This window comes from Oryctolagus cuniculus, chromosome 1 (assembly GCF_964237555.1).
Source record: "Oryctolagus cuniculus chromosome 1, mOryCun1.1, whole genome shotgun sequence".
Taxonomy (NCBI): Eukaryota; Metazoa; Chordata; class Mammalia; order Lagomorpha; family Leporidae; genus Oryctolagus; species Oryctolagus cuniculus.
Window position 1 is genome coordinate 226,957,591 of NC_091432.1, and position 19,490 is coordinate 226,977,080.

At 42.3% G+C, this 19,490-nt stretch overlaps 1 protein-coding gene across 14 annotated transcripts in view; it reads left to right on the forward strand.

Moving 5' to 3' along the window:
- The window catches only part of RABGAP1 (RAB GTPase activating protein 1), a 191,193-nt gene that overhangs the window by 41,399 nt on the left and 130,304 nt on the right, over positions 1-19,490 (forward strand). For all 14 annotated transcript variants that reach the window (XM_008273353.4, XM_008273352.4, XM_070056593.1 and 11 more), the window contains 4 exons: positions 11,204-11,438; positions 13,121-13,325; positions 16,349-16,523; positions 17,327-17,484. In XM_008273353.4, the coding sequence (XP_008271575.1) occupies positions 11,204-11,438; positions 13,121-13,325; positions 16,349-16,523; positions 17,327-17,484 (773 nt within the window). The remainder of the gene's footprint in view (positions 1-11,203; positions 11,439-13,120; positions 13,326-16,348; positions 16,524-17,326; positions 17,485-19,490) is intronic.

The window sequence follows — 19,490 nt, forward strand, 5'->3', positions numbered from 1 at the left end:
AAGATGTAATATTATAAACATATATGCACCTAATTACAGGGCACCTGGCTATTTAAAAGAAATGTAAGGGGGTTCTAAAAAGAGACACAGACTCTAATACAGTAGTAATAGGGGACTTTAGTACCATGCTCACCGCAAAGGACATACCAACCAGACAGAAAATCAACAAGGAAACAGCAGGGTTAATGGACACTGTAGACCAAATAGAACTAACAGGTATCTAGAGAGCTTTTCATCCTACAGTTGCAGAATACATATTCTTCTCGGCAGTGCATGGAACTTTCTCTAGGATTGACTACATACCAGACTGTAAAGCAAGTCTCAGCAAATTCAAAAAACATCAAAATCATACCATGCATCTTCTCTGAGCACAGGGGGATGAATATGGAAATTAGCAACTCAGGAATCTCTAGAGCATATTCAAACACATGGAGACTGGCAACATGCTCCTGAATGAACATTGGGTCATAGAAGAAATCAAAAGAGAAATCAGAAAAATTTCTGGAAACAAATGACAACAATACAACATATCAAAACTTATGGGATACAGCAAAAAAACAGTGCTGAAAGTTTATAGCAATTGGTGCCTATATCAAGAAGTTGGAAAGGCATCAAATAAATGAGTTATCAGTACATCTCAAGGATCTAGAAAAACAACAGTTAACTAAACCCAAAACTAGGAGAAAAAGAAATAATTAAAATTAGAGAAGAAAGCAACAATCGAAACAAAAAACATTATAAAACATTAGGAAAGCCAAGAGCTGGTTTTTTAAAAAAAAATAAAATTCAGCCGGCGCCGTGGCTCAATAGGCTAATCCTCCACCTTGCGGCGCCGGCACACCGGGTTCTAGTCCCGGTCGGGGCGCCGGATTCTATCCCGGTTGCCCCTCTTCCAGGCCAGCTCTCTGCTATGGCCAGGGAGTGCAGTGGAGGATGGCCCAGGTGCTTGGGCCCTGCACCCCATGGGAGACCAGGAAAAGCACCTGGCTCCTGGCTCCTGCCATCGGATCAGTGCGGTGCGCCGGCTGCAGCGGCGGCCATTGGAGGGTGAACCAACGGCAAAAGGAAGACCTTTCTCTCTCTGTCTCTCTCTCTCACTGTCCACTCTGCCTGACAAAAAAAATAAAATAAAATAAAATAAAATAAAATAAAATAAAATAAAATAAAATAAAATAAAATTGATACCTCATTGGCCCAACTAACCAAAAAAAGCAGAGAAGACCCAAATCAGGAAAATTAGAGATGAAAAAGAAATGTAACAACAGACACCACAGAAAGAAAAAGAATCAAGAATCATGAGGAATTACTACAAAGAGCTATATGCCAAATGGGAAATCTAGAAGAAATGGATAGATTCCTGGACACATGCAACCTACCTAAATTTTTTTTTTTTTTAATTTTTGACAGGCAGAGTGGACAGTGAGAGAGAGAGACAGAGAGAGAAAGGTCTTCCTTTGCCGTTGGTTCACCCTCCAATGGCCGCCGCTGCAGCCGGCGCACCGCGCTGATCCGATGGCTGGAGCCAGGTGCTTTTTCCTGGTCTCCCATGGGGTGCAGGGCCCAAGCACCTGGGCCATCCTCCACTGCACTCCCTGGCCATAGCAGAGAGCTGGCCTGGAAGAGGGGCAACCGGGATAGAATCCGGCGCCCCGACCGGGACTAGAACCCGGTGTGCCGGCGCCGCAAGGTGGAGGATTAGCCTATTGAGCCACGGCGCCGGCTCAACAACCTACCTAAATTGAGCCATGAAGACACAGAAAACCTATACAGACCCATAACCAAGACAGAAATTGAATTAGTAATAAAGGCCCTCCCAACAAAGAAAAGCCTAGGACCGGATGGCTTCACTGCTGAATTCTAAAAGACATTTAAAGAAGAACTAACTCCAATTCATCTGAAGTTATTCAAAACAATTAAAAGGGAGAGAATCCTCCCAAATAATTCTATGAAGACAGCATCACCTCAGTTCCTAAACCTGGAAAAAACACAACAGAGAAAAAGAACTACTGACCAGTTTCCTTGATGAACATAGACACAAAAATCCAACAAAATTCTAGCCAATAGAATCCAACAACACATCAGAAAGATAATCCACTAAGACCAAATAGGATTTATCCCTCATATGCAGAAATGATTCAACATTTACTCATCAAGCATTGTGGTACATCACATTAACAAACTGAAGAACAAAAGCCATGTGATTATCTGAATAGATGCAGAGAAAGCATTTGATAAAATACAACACCCTTTCATGATGAAAACTCTAGAGAAATTGGATATAGAAGGAACATTCCTCAACACAATTACGGCAATTTATGACAGCCCCACAGCAAGTGTCCTATTGAATGGGGAAAACTTAATAGCATTTCTTCCGAGATCTGGTTCTAGACAGGGATACAAATTGGGAAGGAGGAAGTCAAACTATCCCTATTTGCAGGTGACAAGATTCTGTCTGTAGGGGATCCAGAAGACTCCACCAAGGAAATATTGGAACTCATAGAAGAGTTTGGTGAGTTTGGAAAAGTATCACGATGTAAGATCAATACACAGAAATCGGCCGGCGCCGCGGCTCACTAGGCTAATCCTCCGCCTAGCGGCGCCGGCACACCGGGTTCTAGTCCCGGTCGGGGCGCCGGATTCTGTCCCGGTTGCCCCTCTTCCAGGCCAGCCCTCTGCTGTGGCCAGGGAGTGCAGTGGAGGATGGCCCAGGTGCTTGGGCCCTGCACCCCGTGGGAGACCAGGAAAAGCACCTGGCTCCTGGCTCCTGCCATCGGATCAGCGCGGTGCGCCGGCCGTGGCGGCCATTGGAGGGTGAACCAACGGCAAAGGAAGACCTTTCTCTCTGTCTCTCTCTCTTTCACTGTCCACTCTGCCTGTCAAAAAAAAAAAAAAATACACAGAAATCAACAGCCTTTGTATACAGAGACAATGCCAAGGGTGATAATTAACATCAGTCCCACTCACAATAGCTTAAAAAAAAAAAAAGTTGTAATAAATTTAACCAAGGATGCCAGAGATCTCTTCAATGAGAATTACAAAACATTAGGCTGGCGCCACGGCTCACTAGGCTAATCCTCCACCTTGCGGCGCCCGCACACCAGATTCTACTCCCAGTCGGGGCACCGGATTCTGTCCCGGGTGCCCCTCTTCTAGGCCAGCTCTCTGCTGTGGCCAGGGAGTACAGTGGAGGATGGCCCAAGTGCTTGGGCCCTGCACCCCATGGGAGACCAGGATAAGTACCTGGCTCCTGCCATTGGATTGGCTCCGTGCGCTGGCCTCAGCGCGGCGGCCATTGGAGGGTGAACCAACGGCAAAGGAAGACCTTTCTCTCTCTCTCACTATCCACTCTGCCTGTCAAAAATAAAAATAAAAGAATTACAAAACATTAAAGAAGAAATAGAAGAAGATACCAAAAATACGGAAAAATCCTCCATGTTCATGGATTGGAAGACTCAATATCATCAAAATGTCTATTCTTCCAAAAGCAATTTGCAGATTCAATGTGATACCAATCAAAATACCAAAGACATTCTTCTCAGATCTACAAAAAATGATGCTGAAATTCATATGGAAACCCAGGCAACCTTGAATAGCTAAAGCCATTGTATACAACAAAAACAAAGCCGGAAGCATCACAAAACCAGATTTCTACACGTACTACAAGGCAGTTATAATCAGAACAGCCTGGTACTGCTACAAAAACAGGTGGATAGACAGGTGGAACAGAATAGAAACACCAGAAATCAATCCAAACATCTACAACCCACTTATATTTGACCAAGGAGCTAAAACCAATCCCTGGAGCAAGAACAGTCTCTTCAAGAAATGGTGCTGGGAAAATTGGATTTCCATATGCAGAAGTATGAAGCAAGACCCCTACCTTACACCTTATACAAAAATCCATTCAATGGGCCGGCGCCATGGCTCACTAGGCTAATCCTCCACCTAGCGGCGCCGGCACACCGGGTTCTAGTCCCGGTCAGGGCACCGGATTCTGTCCCGGTTGCCCCTCTTCCAGGCCAGCTCTCTGCTGTGGCCAGGGAGTGCAGTGGAGGATGGCCCAGGTGCTTGGGCCCTGCACCCCATGGGAGACCAGGAAAAGCACCTGGCTCCTGGCTCCTGCCATCCGATCGGTGCGGTGCGCCGGCCGCAGTGCGCCGACCGCGGCGGCCATTGGAGGGTGAACTAACGGCAAAGGAAGACCTTTCTCTCTGTCTCTCTCTCTCACTGTCCACTCTGCCTGTCAAAAAATAAAAAAAAAAAAAAAATAAAAAAATCCATTCAACATGGATTAAAGATCTAAATCTATGGCCCGACTCCATCAAATTAATTTAGAACATTGGGTAAACCCTGCAAGACATTGGCACAGGCAAAGATTTCTTGGAAAATATCCCAGAGGCACAGGTAATCAAAGCCAGAGTTAACAAGCGGGATTACATCAAATTGAGAAGTTTCTGTACTGCAAAAGAAACAGGAAAGTGAAGAGGCAGCCAACAGAATGGGAGAAATTATTTGCAAACTATGCAACTGATAAAGGATTAATAACCAGGATATATAAAGAGATCAAGAAACTTCTAGCAACAAGACAAATATCATAGTTAAGAAATGGGCAAAAGACTTGAGCAGACATTTTTCAAAAGAGGAAATCCAAATGGCCAACAGACACATGAAAAATGTTCAGGGTCCCTAAACATCAGAGAAATGCAAATCAAAACTACAATGATTTTTCAACTTACTCCACATAGAATGGCTTTCATACAGAAATCAACTAACAACAAATACTGGGCGGGTGCCGCAGCTCACTAGGCTAATCCTCCGCCTTGCGGCACCGGCACACCGGGTTCTAGTCCTGGTCGGGGTGCCTGATTCTGTCCCGGTTGCCCCTCTTCCAGGCCAGCTCTCTGCTGTTGCCCGGGAAGGCAGTGGAGGATGGCCCAAGTACTTGGGCCCTGCACCTCATGGGAGACCAGGAGAAGTACCTAGCTCCTGCCATCGGATCAGCGTGGTGCGCTGGCCACGGCGGCCATTGGAGGGTGAACCAACGGCAAAAGGAAGACCTTTCTCTCTCTCTGTCTCTCTCTCTCACTATCCACTCTGCCTGTCAAAAAAAAAAAAAAAAAATACTGGTGAGGATGTGGGGAAAAGGTACCCTAATCCACTGTTGATGGTTGTGTAATCTGGTAAAGCCACTATGGAGATAGTCTGGAGATACCTCAGAAATCTGAATATCAACCTCACATATGACCCAGCCATCCCACTCCTGCTAATTTATCTAAGGGAAATGAAATCCATAAATAAAAGAATTATCTCCACCCCCATGTTTATTGCAGCTCAATTCACAATAGCTAAGACAAAGAATCAACCTAAATGGCATCAGCTGAAGACTGGATAAAGAAATTATGGATATGTACTCTATGGAATACTACACAGCAGTTCAGAAAAAAGTAATGAAATCCGGTCATTTGCGACAAAATGGGTGAATCTGGAAAACATCATACCTAGTGAAATAAGCCAGTCCCAAGGGATCATATGTTCTCCCTAATCTTTGAGAACTAATAGAGCACCTAAAAGGAAATCTGTATAAGTGAAATTGACAGTTCTATTTTAGCATCAAAAGAATACAGTGCCTAAACATTCATTTAATAAAAAGGTACAATTAATACTTTAAAACTTGAAAATTGTTTTAAAGGCTATACAGAAGATCTAAATTATTGGAATCTTCCAATGTTCAAGAATCATAATACTTAATATTGTTAAGATGCTAATGCTTCCCAAATTGATCTCTATATTCAATGCAGTCTGTAACAGACTCTAATATAACATTTTTTCAAGAGATTGACAAGATGATTCCAAAATTCAGATGGGATTACAATAAAATCTGCATAGGCAAAATAGTCTTGAAAATGAAGAGCCGTGTTGTCACATATTAAAATTTCAGACTTCATTACAGAGTCATGGTAGTCAAGATAGAATGGTATTGGCATAAACATCACCATATAGATCATTGGAATCAGTTGAAGAATTCAGAAATAAGAACTATGTGCCGGTCATCAACTGATTTAGGCAAGGGAGCCAAGAGCATGCATTGAAGGAGGAATGGTTCTTTCACAGTGTGCTAGGATGACTGGGGAGCCACATTCAAAAGAATGAAATTGGGTCCTTACCTCATACCATACATTGAAATGGAAACTGGATCAAAAATGTAAATGTAAGGACTAAATCTGTGCAGAAGAAATCATAGGAATAAAATCTTCATAAGCTCAGCTTTGAGGTTGGATTCAGAAATACCATACCAGAAACACAGGCAACAAAGAGAAACATCAAAATTGGAATCTTTCATGTTTCAAAAAATATTAAGAAAGGGAAAACAACTCACTGAAAGAAAATAGTATTAGTAAATCATTTACCTGATACAATTCACTCATTTAAACGTGTACTTTCCTTAAAAAAAAAAAAAAAAGATTTATTTATTTGATAGACAGATACCTTCCAGTCACTGGTTCAGTCCTATCCCTAAATGGCCACAACACCTGCGACTGGGCTGGGCTGAAGCCAGGAGTTTCATCTCCCACATAGTGCAGGGGCCCAAACACTTGGGCCATCCTCAGATGCTGATCTTGTTCTTAGGATATAGTAAGAACTAAACAACTTAAATATCCACCCAGTGCTGAATGGGATAACAAAATATGTATAATAGGATATTATAGCTATAGAAGGGTATGAAATATTAATGTGTTATGGCATAGGTGAGCTTTGAGAACATTCTGCTAAGTGACATACTAGTCAGGAGAAAACCAAAAATTGTATGTATAATTCCATTAATGTGAAGTACTCAAATATTTACCTTTTTAAAGATTGTTTATTTGCAAGGCAGAATGACAGAGGAAGCTCTGTCAGGTGGTTTACTCCCTGAATGGTCACACCAGCCACGTGTAGGCCAGGGTAAATCCAGGAGCTAGGAGCTCCACCTTGGTCTCTCATATGGGTGGCAGGGGCTGCCTGCCCTGGTGCATTAACTGGAGTGGAAATTGAGCTTCCAGGACTCGAACCAGCACTCTGATATGGTTGCATGCATTGTACATAGTGGCTTAACGTGCTGCAATGCAATACTGGTTACAGAGTAGACATTTTTTAAAATTATGTCTGTCTTTTTTTTTTTTTTTTTTTTATAATTATTTATTTGAGAGGTAGGTGCAGAGAGAAAGGTCCTCCATCTGCTGGTTCACTCCCTAAATCGCTGCAACGGCCAGAGTTGGGCTGATCTGAAGCCAGGAGCTCCTTCCAGGTCTCCCACCAGGTGTAGGGTCCCAAGAAGATGCAGGGAGAATAAAGGAGATGATACCTAATATAGCTTTTTTTAGGGGGTGAAAGTGATTTAAAATTGACTGTACAAATCTGCAGATATACTTAAAAGCATTAAATGTACGCTTTTACATCCGGTGTTGTGGCATAGAGGGTTAAGCCTCTGCCTGAAACAGCAGCATTCTGTACGGGCAATGTTTCAAATCTCAGTTGCTCCACTTCCGATCCATGTCCATTTAATGGCCTGGAAAAGCATCTGAGGATGGCCCAAGTGTTTGGGCCCCTGCACCTATGTGGGAGGTGAAACTCCTGGCTTCAGCCCAGCCCAGTCGTAGGTGTTGTGGCCATTTAGGGACTGAACCAGTGATTGGAAGGTATCTGTCTATCAAATAAATTTTTTTTTTTTAAGAAAGTACACGTTTAAATGAGTGAATTCTATGGTATGTGAATTATGTGTCAGTAAATCTTAATGGCTCCCTGGCTGCTCTGTGAAGAATTTTCAGTAAAGTGATAAGTCTAATAGCAAGGAGAGCAGGAGTAAATGTGCTCCGACTCAGGATATGTTTTTGAAACGAGGGCTGATTAGTATTAATATGAGATGAGGAGTATAAGGCAAAGAGAGAAGTAGACAATTCCGGAGCCGGCGCCGCAGCTCACTAGGCTAATCCTCCACCTTGCAGCGCCGGCACACCGGGTTCTAGTCCCGGTTGGGGTGCCGGATTCTGTCCCGGTTGCCCCTCTTCCAGGCCAGCTCTCTGCTGTGGCCCGGGAGTGCAGTGGAGGATGGCCCAAGTGCTTGGGCCCTGCACCCCATGGGAGACCAGAAGCACGTGGCTCCTGCCTTCGGATCAACATGGTGCGCCGGCCGTGGTGGCCATTGGAAGGTGAACCAATGGCAAAGGAAGACCTTTCTCTCTCTCCTCTCTCTGTCCACTCTGCCTGTTCAAAAAAAAAAAAAAGTAGAAGACAATTCCGAGAGTTTGGCCCGAGCTTACTAGGTAATTGATAGTGTCATTTACTGAAATGGGAAAGAATAAAGGAATTGCAGGATTGGAATATACTAATACTTAAAAATTGAAAGGAGTAATTCAAAGAGGAGACTAAAATAAAATAGCTAGTTATATATAAGTAAAACTAGGAGAATAGAATGCTTTGGAAGACAAAATGAAAACTATTTCAATAGAATGGAAGTTATTAGATACATTTATTTCTGGTGAGGGTGATTAAATGGCAATTGAAAAACGAAAAGATATGACCTTGAAGAAGAGTTTATCTGTGGGTTTTTTTAATTATTATTATTGAGAAATGGGCTTAATATGACAAGATTATGCATACAAACATTTTTTTTTAATTTATTTATTTACTTGAAAGCCAGAGTTACACAGAGAGAGGAGAGGTAGAGGTAGAGGTAGAGAGAGAGAGAGAGAGAGAGAGGTCTTCCATCCCATTGTTCACTCCCCAGTTGGCCACAACGGCTGGAGCTGAGCCGATCCAAAGCTGGGAGCCAAGAGCTTCTTCCGGGTCTCCCACACAGGTGCAGGGTCCCAAGGATTTGGGCCATCCTCATCTGCTTTCCCAGGCCACAGCAGAGAGCTGGATGGGAAGTGGAGCAGCCAGGTCTCGAACCGATGCCCATATGGGATGCCAGCGCTTCAGGCCAGGGTGTTAACCTGTTGTGCCACAGTGCCGGCCCCACACACATTTCTTATAAGGACTTTTGCTATTTAATGAGGCTAGAAGAGTTGAGTGGTAGTTGAAAGCGGATTTGGGTTTCAGGATATATCAATATATCAATAGTAATTTATCAATTAAGGTACATTTTTAGTAGGGCAAAAACCAGAATCCTTGATTACGGAAAAGGGTTTTCATTTGTTCTTACTGAAGTGGAATAGTTAGTGGAGGAGCAGTGTTGGTAATAGAAAGATGACAATAACAATAGAAAGGAACTCATCTTTTCTCCTTTTGGATTTCTTCCAGTTGAAAATTTTCTTATAAAATCACTGGTTGACTTGTTACTTTCTCATTTCAAGAGCCATATATACTGCATAGGAGGGAACTTTAGGACTTCTCCATAGAACATCTTTTTGCTCTCTTACTTTTTTACTAGAAATAGATACTTCTGTGTTGTAGTCAAGGAAATGAAGGAATATGTTCTCCAAATTTAAAGCATTTGCTATATACGTTTCCATGTATTTTCAGAGTATCTTTATGTTATATGATGAAACTTCAGAAAGGGCACAGAAAATGAAAGTAGAAGAAGAAAATATAGGGGTGGATGTCGAGACCCAGGAAGTTAAGTCTGCATCTCATATCAGTTCGCTGGTTCCATTTTCAGTTGCTCCACTTCTCATCCAGCTCCCTGCTAATGGGCCTGGGAAGGCAGCAGAACATGGCCCAAGTAATTGGGTCCCTGCTACCATGTGGGAGAACCTGATGGAGCTCCTGGTTTTGGGTTCGCCTACCTTTAGCCATTGTGGCCCATCTGAATCAGCAGGTGGATGATACCTATTTATCTGTCTTATCTGTCTCTGTAACTGCCTTTGAAATAAATCTTTAAGAAAAAGGTCTTGGACTTTGTCTTGAGAAATATTTTTAACCTACTTTGCCACAGATTTTTAAAAAATATTTTTTAAAAATTGCTTTCATCTACTTGAAAGTCAGACAGAGATCTTCCATTCTACCCAGGCCAAAGCCAGGATCCTAGGACTCCACCAAGGTCTCCCACATGGGTGGCAGGGGCCAAAGCACTTGAGTCATTATCTGTTGCCTCCTCGGAAACATTAGCAGGAAGCTGCATTGGAAGCAGAGGAGCTTGGACTGGAACCAGTACTCTGATAAGGGATGCTGGCATCCCAGGTGATGCCTTAATCTCTGTGCCACAGCACTCGCCTACAAGTCACTGCATCAGTGATGGTACCAGCCATTTCATCTATCCCTAAAGAACTGAGTGTCCTGGAAATTTAACCCTGTCAGTACAGTCTTTTTTTTTTTTTTTTTTTTTTTACATTATTAACTGAAGAAAATAGATGTCTTTTGAAGATTTTTTAAGAGCAGGCATTTGGTGTAGCAGTTAAGGTGCTGCTCAGGCTGCCAGCATCCCATATCGGAGAGCCTGATTTGAGTCTTGCATTTATAAAATTTATAAATAAAGGAATAGAGACAAAATAAATATAAAGAAGTATAAAATGTTTTCTTTCAAGGTTGGGTATATTTCTGTGATAGGTGAATATATTACAATGTAGGTACTACATACAACAGAATTCTCAGGTTTACTTCATATACCAAAGAGCAAAACAGTACATTAACAGTATGTTTTTCTTTAATTTAGTTAGCCTTCCCAGTTGTTAATTACTAATTGCTTAATCATGGAGTCTAATGTATTTGTGATTCCATAAAAATGCTTGATGTTATTGACTGCAATGCTTTTATTCCTAACAACTATTTCAGTTAGTTATCTCTTCAGCTTATTCAAATGTCTCAGAACTAATTATATACCTAATAGGTGTGGTTCTATTGATAACTTTGAGAAAACAGGAAGAAAAGCCACTAATGATATTCCATTTAAAAGCATTATTTCTCACCAGACAGGTAGGATTTCAAATATTCAAGTTGTTGTTAATTTAGAACACTGTAGAAAACTTAAATAACCCTGAACAAATTTCATATTTATTTCTGGTTGTTTTGTTCAAATTCACTTTGTACTTTTCATGAAAAACTATATAGATTAAGAGAGCAGCTGCAGGCTGTAATTTGTTTCAAATCTTTATTCTATTTTCAGAAACATTGAGAATATAATATATCAAAAGAAATGCTGATGATTTTCTGTATAATGCAAACCTATTTTAATCAGTGCTGGCCTCTGTTTCTCACTTTACTGATTGCATATGTTTATGACCTTCAGATTATAGGCAATGGAAGTGAGCAGCAGCTGCAAAAAGAGCTAGCAGATGTGCTGATGGACCCTCCGGTGGATGACCAGCCAGGGGACAAGGAACTTGTGGAAAGGGCACAACTGGATGGCGAAGGAGATGGGCCTCTTTCCAGTCAGCTTTCAGCTTCATCCACCATTAACCCCGTGCCATTAGTAGGGCTCCAAAAACCAGAGATGAGCCTGCCAGTGAAACCTGGACAAGGAGGTTAGGATTGCTGCATTGCTTGTGTTACTTAAAGGTTATTGTTTTTAATATTTGAGTGTACATTCTATCCTAGGTTTGATTCAGAGTATGTAAAACACGTTATCTAGGATATCTAGGGTATCTAGGATCTCCAGATGCCACAGAAGAAAAAATAGTAGTTAATGACACTAACAATCTTTTTTCAAAATTCTTAAAGATTTGTCCAGAAAAGAAGGAATTTGAGTATAGTGATGGAGAAATAGATGGATAATGTTGCTGAAAAGATACTTGCTCCAGGACTTTTATGATTCTATGGGAGTAGTTCCAAGTAGAAAAAGGGGGACTTGAACGAGGGGCAGAAAGGCATAATAAGAAAGGAGGGAAATGGCAATCATAAGGCTCACCTGGAAAAGTGGGGTGTTAAATCTATTGATGGGTTTTGGGGAAAGAGAACGCAGAGAGGTTAAGAAAACATGATATTCCTAAATTTGTGTATATGAAATACATGAATTTTATATTCCTTAAATAACAATTTTTTAAGGGGCCGGTGCTGTGTTGCAGTGGGTTAAAGCCCTGGCCTGAAGTGCCGGCATCCCATATGGGTGCCAGTTCTAGTCCTCTACCTCTCTATAACTCTGTCTTTCAAATAAATGAAATAAATCTTTAAAAAATGTATTTTTAAATTTTTTCACTTAGTTATTTTTTTAAAGATTTTTTAATTTATTTGAATGTTAGAGTTACACAGAGAGAGGAAAAACACGGGGGAGAGGGGTGGGGAGGTCTTCCATCTGATGGTTCACTCCCTGATTGGTTGCAATGGCCGGAGCTGCACCTATCCGAAGCCAAGAACCAGGAGGTTCTTCCAGGTCTCCCACACGGGTGCAGGGACCCAAGGACATGGGCCATCTTCTACTGCTTTCCCAGCCCACAGCAGAGAGCTGGATTGGAAGTGGAGCAACCGGGCCTCGAACTAGCACCCATTTGGGATGCTGCCTCTTCAAGCCAGGGCATTAACCTGCTGTGCCACAGTGCTGGCCCCAATTTTCTCCTTTTTAAATTAAAAAAAAAAAGCTAGGAACCAGCGCTGTGGTGTAGTGGGTAAAGCCGCTACCTGCATTGCTGGCATCCCATATGGGCGCCGATTTGAGTCCCAGGTGCTCCACTTCCACTCCAGCTCTCTGTTGTGACCTGGAAAAGCAGTACAGGATGGCCCTAGTCCTTGGGCTCCTGCCCATGTGGGAGACCCTGAAGAAGGTCCTGGCTCCTGGCAAAAAAAAAAAAAAAAAAAAAGAAAAGAAAAGAAAAAAAAAAAAAAGATTAACTGACCAAAATGATGAATAAAAAAATTATTACAACAGTGAAAGAAGATTTTTCAGAGTGGTTAAATGCTGTGTATTTGGCCTAAGTATAAGTTATAAAGTCAAAGCAAGTTAGAAGAGGCACAAAAGTAAATTGGATCTAAATCTCAGGTCACTCTGGGGATTTGGGATTGACTGTTGACAGAAGTTCCTAAAAATGAAGGTGTTAGTAACAGATATCTGGTATGATATTTCTGGCTTTCAAGGGCATTTATCTCTTTCTGGGTTATGATCTTCCTTAGTATATGATTTAAGAGAATGGGTGTTGCTTGTAGATTTTTACTTACTACTGGTATCAACAAAATATTAAGATGAAGATGATTATCTGCTTATTGTTTCTTTCAGATTCTGAAGTGTCAAGTCCTTTCACACCGGTGGCTGATGAGGACAGTGTGGTTTTCAGTAAACTAACTTATTTAGGCTGTGCTTCCGTAAATGCACCAAGGAGTGAGGTGGAAGCCTTAAGGATGATGTCCATCTTAAGAAGCCAGTGTCAGATTTCCCTGGATGTAACCCTCTCAGTGCCCAATGTTTCTGAAGGAACTGTGAGGTGAGCCCAGCTGCTTGAAATCTTTGGAACATTTCCATCAGCTTTTTAACCTCAGTAGTGAATACGATGCATTGTTGTTTATTCATGTAATGTTTAATTTGTCTAGCACTATGTTATCCTGTTTTCCAGGTATTGTGACTCTCATGAAAAATGGTCACTCATTTGTTACAATTTTTTTTAAAGATTTATTTATTTATTTGAAGGGCAGAGTTACAGAGAGACAGAGGCAAAGGCAGAGAGAAAGTCTTCCATCCACTGGTTCACTCCCCAAATGGCCACAATGGCCAGAGCTGCACCAATCCTAAGCCAGGAGCCAGGAGCTTCTTCCAGGCCTCCTAGGCAGGTGCAGAGGCCCAAGGATTTGGGCCATCTTCTACTGCTTTCCCAGGCCACAGCAGAGAGCTGGATGGGAAGTGGAGCAGCCAGGTCTTGAAGCAGCACCCACATGGGATGCTGGCACTGCAGACGACACTCTTACCCGCTACGCCACAGCACTGGCCCCTGTTACAATTTTTTGTACTCACCTCACCCCACTCATACGTAGTGCATAAGAAGTAAAAGTGTTTTGGGGATGATTGAAATGTATTGGCCTGAGAACGTGACTAATATTAATTTATATTTTCCATATTTCCCTGATAAAAATATCATTTTTGTTATGTTAACATCAAAATGAAGTTGCATGCTAAGTTTGAAAATTATAAAATCTGGGCAGTGCCGTGTCTGCCTGCAGCGCCTGCATCCCATATGAGTGCCAGTTCTATTCCCAGCTGCTCCTCTTCTGATCCCGCTCTCTGCTATGTCCTGGGATAGCAGTAGAAGATGACTCAAGTCCTTGGGCCCTGCACCCACATGGGAGACCAGGAAGAAGCACCTGGCTCCTGGCTTCGGATCAGTGCAGCTCCGGCCACTGCGGCCATTTGGGGAGTGCATGAACGGAAGGAAGGCCTTTCTCTCTGTCTCTCCCTCTCACTGTCTGTAACTGTACCTCTCAGATAAATAAGTAAAATCTTTAAAAAAATTAATTTCTATGAGATCAGCTTTTGCAGATTGCACATATGAATGAGATTGTTTGATTCTTGTCTTTCTGTACTTGGTTTATTTCGCTTAATATAATGACTTCCAGTTCCATCTGTGTTGTTTCAGACAATAACATTTTTTCCTTTTCATGGCCAAGTAATATTCCTTTGTGTATCTTCATCCATTCACCAGTTAATGAACACTTTCGTTGTTTCCATTTCTTTGCTGTTGTGAATAGTGCTACAGTAGCCTCTTAATTTTTTTAAAAAAGATTTATTTATTTATTTGAAAGTCAGAGATACAGAGAGGCAGAGGCAGAGACAGAGAGGTCTTCCATCTGCTGGTTCACTGCACAGCAGCTGGAGTTGGGCTGATCTGAAGCCAGAAGCCAGGAGTTTTCCTCCAGGTCCCCCACATGGGTGCAGAAGTCCAAGGACTTGAGCCATCTTCTGCCTTCCCAGGCCATAGCAGAGAGCTGAATTGGAAGTGGAACAGATGGGATTCGAACCATTTCCCATATGAGATGCCATCTCTGCAGTCGGTGGGTTTACCCGTTATGCCATAGCACCGGCCTCCCTCTTAATTTTTAAAATGAGGAAATTGAAGCTTAGGAAATGGCTTTCCTTTTTTTTTTTTTTTTAAGATTTATTTTATTTATTTGAAAGGTAGTTAGGATGAACGAAGGCAAGATAAAGAGATCTTCTATCTGCTGGTTCACTACTCAGATGGCTGCAGTGGCCAGGATCCAGGAGCTTCCTCTGGGTCTCCCACATTGGTGCGATATCCCAAGCACTTGGGCCATCCTCTGCTGCTTTCCCAGGTGCATTAGCTGATACATACATCTTATTGGTTACCTTTCTTATTTGTTCTAGCTAGTATAAAGAACAGTCATGGCGCCATTGTTATGGTATGAGTTAAGCCACTACCTGCAACAACAGCGCCCCGTATGGGACCCAGGTCGTGTCCCGGCTGCTCCACTTCCAATCCAGCTCCCTGCTAATGCAAGGAAGATCTTGTTCTGTCTCTCTCTTTCTGTTACTCTGCCTTCCAAATACGTAAAAGTAAATAAACTTTAAAAAATTGCATTGGTTTCTTACAAGCCTTTCATATCTGTGTCCTTAGTGGCCTGAGAAGAGTTTGGAATGTTGTAGGTGTCACATGAATATTTCTAGAATGAATAGCTCTTGAATTAATGATATCTTTTGATTTTCACTGAATGACATCTTTTTGATTCATGATCCTTTCTGGGTTTTTTTTGAGGGTTTGCATGTTGTATCATCTATCCCACATTATTCACCATGAATCATAAAAATGCTTCTTTCTGACAGAGTATATTGTTTTTTGTTTATTTTATTTTTTTTTAAGATTTATTTATTTATTTTGAAAGAGTTACAGAGAGGGAAAGACAGAGAAATCATCCATCTGCTGTTTCACTCCCCAGATGGCTGTAGCCATCAGCACTGGGCCAGGTAGAAGCCAGGGGCCAAAACCCTTGGACCATCTTCCACTGCTTTTACTAGGCCATTAGCAGGGAGCTGACTAGGAAGTGGAGCAGCCAGCACACAAAGTGGCGCCGGTAAGTATGGGATGCCAGCATCTTCAGGCGATGACTTTACTCGCTCCACCACAGCATTGGCCCCTGTATTTTATTTTTTAAATCATAAAATAGAGTAGGCCATTCTCTCAGTAGATTGTCAGAAGCACAACTTTAGAGATCTAGTTGAGTAGTCCAATTGATCATTTCATTTTTTATGTGTACATTATATTAGATATATTTGCTTATTGATATTATTTGTACCCTTCTGCTTGCCTGCCTGGAACATGAGACTATACATTTTTCAATTTGTAATCAATAACTTCAGTAACCCACATATGACTTGATTATTAAAACTTAAGATTGATATGATTACCATACCAAAAGTGGCCAAAAACTCAAATCGTAATGTGAATGTATTATCAATTGTTTATAATTCCTATAATCTCTTTGTATTTTATTTTCTGGACAGGCTCTTAGATCCTCAGACAAACACTGAAATAGCAAACTACCCTATCTACAAGATCCTCTTCTGTGTCCGAGGGCACGACGGAACTCCTGAAAGTGATTGTTTTGCTTTTACTGAAAGTCACTACAATGCAGAGCTTTTCAGAATACATGTCTTCCGGTGTGAAATACAGGAAGCTGTAAGTCTTTGAGAGAAAACTAAGAGTGAATCTTCACCATGGCCCTCACAGTTGTTAAGCATGTCAGAGACCAGTTGGCTACATGTTGATTATTTAGGCATCTTGTGTCCCAACAGTGACAGATTTGCAAGCCATTTTTTTAGATCTAAACTTGTTAGGACTATTTTTATTTTATTTATTTTTTTTTTTACAGGCAGAGTGGACAGTGAGAGAGAGAAACAGAGAGAAAGGTCTTCCTTTTGCCGTTGGTTCACCCTCCAATGGCCGCTGCGGCCTGCACGTTGCGGCCGGCGCACCACGCTGATCCGAAGGCAGGAGCCAGGTGCTTCTCCTGGTCTCCCATGGGGTGTAGGGCCCAAGCACTTGGGCCATCCTCCACTGCACTCCCGGGCCATAGCAGAGAGCTGGCCTGGAAGGGGGGCAACTGGGACAGAATCCGGCGCCCCGACCAGGACTAGAACCCGGTGTGCCAGTGCCGCTAGGTGGAGGATTAGCATATTGAGCCACGCCGCTGGCCAGGACTATTTTTATTATAATAAATATGTCCAGATAGTTCTAACCATTTTGGAAATGATTTCTCAGTTGGAGTTCCTATATATATAATCGTTTGTTTTTTAAAATCCACTCTCTGATTGTTTTTAGTGTTTTTTATGGTAAAGTCCAAAAAAGTTAGATAATTTACCCAAGGAAGTAAGAAAGGAAAAGCTGATTTTACCCAAAAAAGTAGATAACTTCCAGCCTTACTGGAAGTATTAGATATGCTAACAGTATTTGATATGGTTTCCTAACCTGTCTGTCTGCAGGTAAGCCGGATACTTTACAGTTTTGCTACTGCCTTCCGCCGTTCTGCCAAGCAGACCCCTCTTTCAACTGCCGCCGCACCACAGACTCCTGACAGTGATATCTTCACCTTCTCTGTGTCTTTAGAAATAAAAGAAGATGATGGTAAAGGTTATTTTAGGTATGGCGTCTTGTTTTACTCATTATCTTGAATTTATATTAACATGCTGTATTATCTGTGGTTCAGGAGAAATACTAGGTCAGATTATATAATTTGCAAATCATAAATTATTGTTTTATAAGAAGAGTATTTGAGAAAGAGAGAAAAAGGACAGAATCCCATGCATTTCTTCACTCCTTAACTGCCCACAACTGTTTGGTAGGGGTGAGGAGGGCGAGGCTGGGAGTTAGATCTCCCATGTAGGTGGCAGGATCCTAACTGCTGGAGTTAATCACTGCTTTCACCCAGGATCTTCATTAGTAGGAAGCTGGAGTCAAAACTTGGAAGTCAAACCCAGGCATTCCAATGTAGGATACAGGCATGGTAACCTGTGTTATCCTCCTCCATTCATTCGTTCAAAAGGCAGAGTGACAGAGAAAGAGACTTCCATCCCTTGTTTACTCACCAAATGACCAAATAAATGACCCCAATGATATGGGCTAGGCCAGCCCAAAGCAGAAGCCAGGAACTCCATCCTGGTCTCACATGGGTGGCTGAGGCCCGAGTGCTGGTTTCTCAGATGTATTAGCAGGGAGCTGGATCTGACGAAAAGGAAGCAGCCAACAACTGGGACTCCAGCTGGCACTCTAGTGTGTGATGCTGATGTTATACGCATTGATGGCTTAACCCTCTGTACCACAATGCTGGCCCCCATAGCCAGTATATTAATCACTAGGCCTAATGACAACCCCATGACTTTTTTTTTTTAAAGTAAGTGACAAAGGAAAAGAAATGAGTAAGTTTACAGAGGTAAGATTTGAAAGATTTTAAAAGGCATCAATAAAATTATGTGAGGAACATGTTTACCTTCTTCTAATCAAAGTATCTAGCTGAAAGTTAATTAAGAAGTATGGTCTGGAATATGCATTTAGCACAGAATCAATACACCATTTAAGGGGTCAGTGCTGTGGCGTAGTGGGTAAAACCGCCACCTGCAATACCAGTATCCCATATTGGTGCCAGCTCAAGACCTGCTGCTCCACTTTCAATCTAGCTCTCTGCTGGGCCTGGGAAAGCAGCAGGGATGGCCCAAGTCCTTGGGCCCCTGCATCCACTTGGGAGATCCGGAGGAAGCTCCTGCCTTCTGGCTTTGGATCGGCACATATCTGACTGTTGCAGCCATCTGGGGAGTGAACCTAGTGGATGCAAGACTTCTCTCTCTGCCTCTGCATCTGCCTTTCTGTTACTCTGCCTTTCAGATAAATAAATAAATCTTTTTTAAAAAAATTGTTTAAAACTTTAGCGTCCCATATTAAAGTGCCTGTATTCAAATTCCACTTGCACTTCTTTTTTTAAAAATGTATTTATTTATTTATTTTGAAATTCAGAGTTAGAGAGACAGGGAGAAACACAGAGGGTGAGATTTTCTTATCCACTGGTTCACTCTGCAGGTTTCTGCAGTGGCCAGCACTGGGCTAGACTTAAGCCAGTAGCTTCTTCCAGGTCTCCCACATGGATGACAGGGGCCCAGACACTTGGGCCATCCTCCACACTTTCCTTAGGCCGTTAGCGGGGAGATGGGTTGGAAGTGGAGCAATTGGAACATGAACTAGGGCCCAGGTGGAAAGCTAGCATCACAGGCTGTGGTGTTAACCGCTACACTGCAACACCGGCCCCCTGCCTCTGTTTCTTGCTACAGCTTTCTCCCATGGTTACCCTGGGAGGCTACAGCAGACTGCAGAAGTCCTGGCACCCAATTGAGTGGATTGAGTTCCTGGCCCTTCAATTTGGCCTCATCTAGCCCAGCTGTTTGTGGTATTTGGGGAGTAAGCTAGCAGATGGAAGATCTTTCTATGTGTCTTTGTCTCTTTACCTTTCAAATAAAATGAAAAGAACAAAAAAAAATTTTTTAATAAATATGTAGGCTAGAATAGGTGGCATCCCATGTGGGTGCTGATTCAAGTCCTGGCTGCTCCAATCTGATGCAGCTTCCTGTTGGTATGCCTGGGAAGGCTGCAGAAGATGGC